At 44.0% G+C, this 6,065-nt stretch overlaps 1 protein-coding gene across 7 annotated transcripts in view; it reads left to right on the top strand.

The window, feature by feature from the left end:
* The window catches only part of LOC123957687 (transcription factor COE3-like), a 205,684-nt gene that overhangs the window by 33,067 nt on the left and 166,552 nt on the right, over positions 1 to 6,065 (top strand). For 5 of the 7 annotated variants that reach the window (XR_006821862.1, XM_046030668.1, XM_046030670.1 and 2 more), the window contains one exon: positions 4,885 to 4,958. The exons of the other annotated variants lie outside the window; for them this stretch is intronic. Coding sequence is in view for 4 of the 5 variants with exons in the window: in XM_046030668.1 (XP_045886624.1) it covers positions 4,885 to 4,958 (74 nt within the window). In the remaining variant the exon portion in view is untranslated. The remainder of the gene's footprint in view (positions 1 to 4,884; positions 4,959 to 6,065) is intronic. 7 annotated transcript variants of the gene reach the window in all.

Raw genomic sequence — 6,065 nt, 5'->3', positions numbered from 1 at the left:
TCACTTTCTAAAAATGTCCCCTTGTTATAAAACAATCCTCACTTTCCAAAAATGTCCTCACTTTCTAAAAATGTCCCCTTGTTATAAAACAATCCTCATTTTCTAAAAATGTCCTTACTTTCTAAAATTGTCCCCTTGTTATAAAACAATCCTCACTTTCTAAAAATGTCCTTACTTTCTAAAAATGTCCCCTTGTTATAAAACAATCCTCACTTTCCAAAAATGTCCTCACTTTCTAAAATTGTCCTCACTTTCTAAAAATGTCCTCACTTTCTAAAAATGTCCCCTTGTTATAAAACATTCCTCATTTTCTAAAAATGTCCTCACTTTCTAAAAATGTCCCCTTGTTATAAAACAATCCTCACTTTCTAAAAATGTCTTCACTTTCTAAAAATGTCCCCTTGTTATAAAACAATCCTCATTTTCTAAAAATGTCCTCACTTTCTAAAATTGTCCTCACTTTCTAAAAATGTCCCCTTGTTATAAAACATTCCTCACTTTCCAAAAATGTCCTCACTTTCTAAAAATGTCCCCTTGTTATAAAAATTTTCGCAGTTTCTAAAAATGTCCTCACTTTCTAAAAATGTCCCCTTGTTATAAAACAATCCTCACTTTCCAAAAATGTCCTCACTTTCTAAAAATGTCCCCTTGTTATAAAACAATCCTCATTTTCTAAAAATGTCCTTACTTTCTAAAATTGTCCCCTTGTTATAAAACAATCCTCACTTTCTAAAAATGTCCTTACTTTCTAAAAATGTCCCCTTGTTATAAAACAATCCTCACTTTCCAAAAATGTCCTCACTTTCTAAAATTGTCCTCACTTTCTAAAAATGTCCTCACTTTCTAAAAATGTCCCCTTGTTATAAAACATTCCTCATTTTCTAAAAATGTCCTCACTTTCTAAAAATGTCCCCTTGTTATAAAACAATCCTCACTTTCTAAAAATGTCTTCACTTTCTAAAAATGTCCCCTTGTTATAAAACAATCCTCATTTTCTAAAAATGTCCTCACTTTCTAAAATTGTCCTCACTTTCTAAAAATGTCCCCTTGTTATAAAACATTCCTCACTTTCTAAAAATGTCCCCTTGTTATAAAACATTCCTCACTTTCTAAAAATTGTCCTCACTTTCTAAAAATTTCGCACTTTCTAAAAATGTCCTCACTTTCTTAACTGTCCCCAATTTCTAAAATCACTTTATAGAAGTCTCCTAATTTCTGAAAAATATCTATATCACTATACAAACTGTCCTTCTCTCACCAAAAATGCTGCCACTTCTCAAATATATCCTAACTTTTCCAAAATGTCCTCACTTTACCTTACAAAATCCTTACTCTCCAAAATGTCTTCTTTTATAAGGTGTCCTCACAGTGGAGGGCTAAAAGTGCAGCTGGTCCTCAAAAAGATAGACATAACGAGGACACGCTCGCAGCAGAATGTGGACGTTAACACACAAACGAGCATGAAAGTGGACATGCAATCACACACTCACGGGACTCTTGCATCAGGAATGATGATGTATAAATATCGACCACCAAATCTACACACAGTATGTGGGGGGGGGGGGGGGCCCTGATGCAATCCACATCCCTCCTGGTCAAACTGGAGCATTTTAATCCAGAGGAACAGAGCCAGGATCAGGATCAATAATGCAGAAGTGGTCGTTATCCTAAAAGTATTGTCCCCCAGGGGTGTGTGTGCAGGGCGGAGGTCTGTTTTGACTATAAAGGTGGATGAGGTAGTGGTAGGTCATCGTAGAGGAGGGGGGAGCACATGCTCTTACTGGAGTTCATTTACAACCACCAGGGTATTACAAAAAGCTCCACACACACACAGAGCGGTCATCCGTCATCTGGACGCTGACATGACAGCTTCTCGGTGGGGGTGAGGAGGGGGGCGCCGCCCGCCATCTGGCAGGGGATTCTGGGAAGGCCTGAGGAGGCTGAGACCACCAAAAGGGGGTGGACTTGTGGGGGGCGGGGTGGGGGGCTGGAGGTGCAGGAAGTGGTTGGAGGCCGTATTTGACTTTGTTTTTGGTGCTGACGTCCAATCACAACTGGTTCACCAGTGCAGTAGGTGGTTCACCAGTAAAGTGAGTGAGGTGGTTCACCAGTGCAGTGAGGTGGTTCACCAGTACAGTGAGGTGGTTCACCAGTGCAGTGAGGTGGTTCATCAGTAAAGTGAGTGAGGTGGTTCATCAGTAAAGTGAGTGAGGTGGTTCACCAGTGCAGTAGGTGGTTCATCAGTAAAGTGAGTGAGGTGGTTCACCAGTACAGTGAGGTGGTTCACCAGTACAGTGAGGTGGTTCACCAGTACAGTGAGGTGGTTCATCAGTGCAGTGAGGTGGTTCATCAGTGCAGTGAGGTGGTTCATCAGTGCAGTGAGGTGGTTCATCAGTGCAGTGAGCTGTTTCATCAGTACAGTGCAGTGAGGTGGTTCACCAGTACAGCGAGGTGGTTCATCAGTGCAGCGAGGTGGTTCATCAGTGCAGTGAGCTGTTTCATTAGTACAGTGCAGTGAACTGTTTCATCAGTGCAGTGAGGTGGTTCACCAGTACAGTGAGGTGGTTCATCAGTGCAGTGAGGTGGTTCACCAGTGCAGTGAGCTGTTTCATTAGTACAGTGCAGTGAACTGTTTCATCAGTGCAGTGAGGTGGTTCATCAGTGCAGTGAGCTGTTTCATTAGTACAGTGCAGTGAGGTGGTTCACCAGTGCAGTGAGCTGTTTCATTAGTACAGTGCAGTGAACTGTTTCATCAGTGCAGTGAGGTGGTTCATCAGTGCAGTGAGCTGTTTCATTAGTACAGTGCAGTGAGGTGGTTCACCAGTGCAGTGAGCTGTTTCATTAGTACAGTGCAGTGAACTGTTTCATCAGTGCAGTGAGGTGGTTCATCAGTGCAGTGAGCTGTTTCATTAGTACAGTGCAGTGAGGTGGTTCACCAGTGCAGTGAGCTGTTTCATTAGTACAGTGCAGTGAACTGTTTCATCAGTGCAGTGAGGTGGTTCATCAGTGCAGTGAGCTGTTTCATTAGTACAGTGCAGTGAGGTGGTTCACCAGTGCAGTGAGCTGTTTCATTAGTACAGTGCAGTGAACTGTTTCATCAGTGCAGTGAGGTGGTTCATCAGTGCAGTGAGCTGTTTCATTAGTACAGTGCAGTGAGGTGGTTCACCAGTGCAGTGAGCTGTTTCATTAGTACAGTGCAGTGAACTGTTTCATCAGTGCAGTGAGGTGGTTCATCAGTGCAGTGAGCTGTTTCATTAGTACAGTGCAGTGAGGTGGTTCACCAGTGCAGTGAGCTGTTTCATTAGTACAGTGCAGTGAACTGTTTCATCAGTGCAGTGAGGTGGTTCATCAGTGCAGTGAGCTGTTTCATTAGTACAGTGCAGTGAGGTGGTTCACCAGTGCAGTGAGCTGTTTCATTAGTACAGTGCAGTGAACTGTTTCATCAGTGCAGTGAGGTGGTTCATCAGTGCAGTGAGGTGGTTCATCAGTGCAGTGAGGTGGTTCATCAGTGCAGTGAGCTGTTTCATTAGTACAGTGCAGTGAACTGTTTCATCAGTACAGTGCAGTGAGGTGGTTCATCAGTGCAGTGAACTGTGTCATCAGTGCAGTGAGGTGGTTCACCAGTACAGTGAGGTGGTTCATCAGTGCAGTGAACTGTGTCATCAGTGCAGTGAGGTGGTTCACCAGTACAGCGAGGTGGTTCATCAGTGCAGTGAGCTGTTTCATTAGTACAGTGCAGTGAACTGTTTCATCAGTACAGTGAGGTGGTTCACCAGTACAGTGAGGTGGTTCATCAGTGCAGTGAACTGTGTCATCAGTGCAGTGAGGTGGTTCACCAGTACAGTGAGGTGGTTCACCAGTACAGTGAGGTGGTTCATCTGTGCAGTGAGCTGTGTCATCAGTGCAGTGAGGTGGGTCATCAGTGCAGTGAACTGTGTCATCAGTGCAGTGAGGTGGTTCATCAGTGCAGTGAACTGTGTCATCAGTGCAGTGAACTGTGTCATCAGTGCAGTGAGGTGGTTCACCAGTACAGTGAGGTGGTTCATCAGTGCAGTGAACTGTGTCATCAGTGCAGTGAGGTGGTTCACCAGTACAGTGAGGTGGTTCATCAGTGCAGTGAACTGTGTCATCAGTGCAGTGAGGTGGTTCACCAGTACAGTGAGGTGGTTCATCTGTGCAGTGAACTGTGTCATCAGTGCAGTGAGGTGGTTCACCAGTACAGTGAGGTGGTTCATCAGTGCAGTGAACTGTGTCATCAGTGCAGTGAGGTGGTTCATCAGTGCAGTGAACTGTGTCATCAGTGCAGTGAGGTGGTTCATCTGTGCAGTGAACTGTGTCATCAGTGCAGTGAACTGTGTCACCAGTACAGTGAGGTGGTTCACCAGTACAGTGAACTGTGTCATCAGTGCAGTGAGGTGGTTCATCAGTGCAGTGAGGTGGTTCATCAGTGCAGTGACTGAGGTGGTTCACCAGTGCAGTGCAGAGTAAACTGGTTTTAAATGTGCGCTAAGCAACACCTGTAGATACCAAGATGTAACAGGACAAAAATAAATGTCTCCATTTTTTGACTATCTGGGTTCAGGCGGCGCCAACCAAAAATAATTAATCTAATAATTAATTCATTCTCTCAAAATAATGTAACCTCAACCCTCCAACCCTCCAATATTTGAACTAATACAATTCATATTTAATGTTAAATATACATGTTTGTGTGCAACTGCGTCTTTTATGAAAATACCACTAGCAGTTACCAAAATTCAGAACTTACAAATACTGGCTTTAAGACGTACAGGACTCTCACTTTTTTGGAAATTGTTTTACTGTTTGTGTGAATCTCTGTGTTTTCAGTAAGTCACCTTTCTCTCTGCGCTTCTGTCCCATCAGGCCATCCTGTACGAAGGTCAGGACAAGAACCCAGAGATGTGTCGCGTCCTCCTCACCCACGAGATCATGTGCAGGTAAGACCCGGGCAGTAATAAACCCATGATAATGATCTCACAGGAGGCTGTTTGGGGATCTGGTGCCTTGCTCCATGGCACTTTGTGCAGGACAAATGATTTGTTGATGGACCTGCAACTTTTTAATTTCTATTCTCAGGTGATCTGAAGCATCATTAAACATATGCATGGGATTTAAACACAGCGCGTTGTAATTATCGACCCACTGTGTGGTGTGTATGTGTGAGTGTGTGTGGTTGGGGGGTTGGTAGGGTAGTGGATGTGTGTGGGGAGTGTTAATTATGCTGCAGAGGAAGTGTCTATGTGTATATTAACGGCGTAGTCGTCATGTCAGAGCCGAAAGATAAAAAACAAACACCCTTTGGTGTTGCACGGTGTAATTTTAGTACTACGTTCTGTACATTAAAGTCACATTTAGATGTTCAAGTACAGTTGTACTGTAGCTGAAGACGGAAATGTCAAGGTAATCAATGGCATGTGTTTGAGTTTTAATTATTTTCTTTTCACACCAGGAAGCACCCAGAACACCTAGTAACCATTCGGAAAACTCTAGCACCCCCTGTCCCAACACCGAGCAACCACTTATCAACTAAAAAGCAGCCTTCTGCCGCCACGTTAACACATCCAGGAACCACTGATAGATGCTCACCAACGTCTAGCCAATCAGAGCAGGCAGCTACTTTTTTATTACAGAACATTTTGCACTCCCCTCCAGCTCTCTCTGTAGCTCAGACAATCCCTGCTGCCTGCGTGTGCTGATCAGTTATTTCACACAGATTCTTTGCCTTTACAATTATTATCTTTATAATAATAAAGTCCGGTTTCGCGTCACTTTTCACGCGTCACTTTTCACGTGTGTTTTCTGGCCCAAACGTGGTTTGAAGACCAGACAGATCGTCAGGGGACAGAGGCGTCGTCAGCTCGTGTAGTGTGTGGCCGCCCGTCGCCTTTTAGTAGGCTTTAGTAAAACTTTGGCAAACATGCCCACAAACCATATACCAGTCTGGCATCAGGCCAGATCTCTTTCAAGCCATTAGGTGGCGTGCCAGAACATCGTCATTTATGTTCCAATACTTGCTGTGTGTGCGATTAGCTCAGTTGGTTGTG

This window comes from Micropterus dolomieu, linkage group LG19 (genome assembly GCF_021292245.1).
Source record: "Micropterus dolomieu isolate WLL.071019.BEF.003 ecotype Adirondacks linkage group LG19, ASM2129224v1, whole genome shotgun sequence".
In the NCBI taxonomy this organism is placed as follows: Eukaryota; Metazoa; Chordata; class Actinopteri; order Centrarchiformes; family Centrarchidae; genus Micropterus; species Micropterus dolomieu.
The sequence above is the reverse complement of the archived record's forward strand: the minus strand, read 5'-3'. Positions and strand labels throughout refer to the sequence as shown.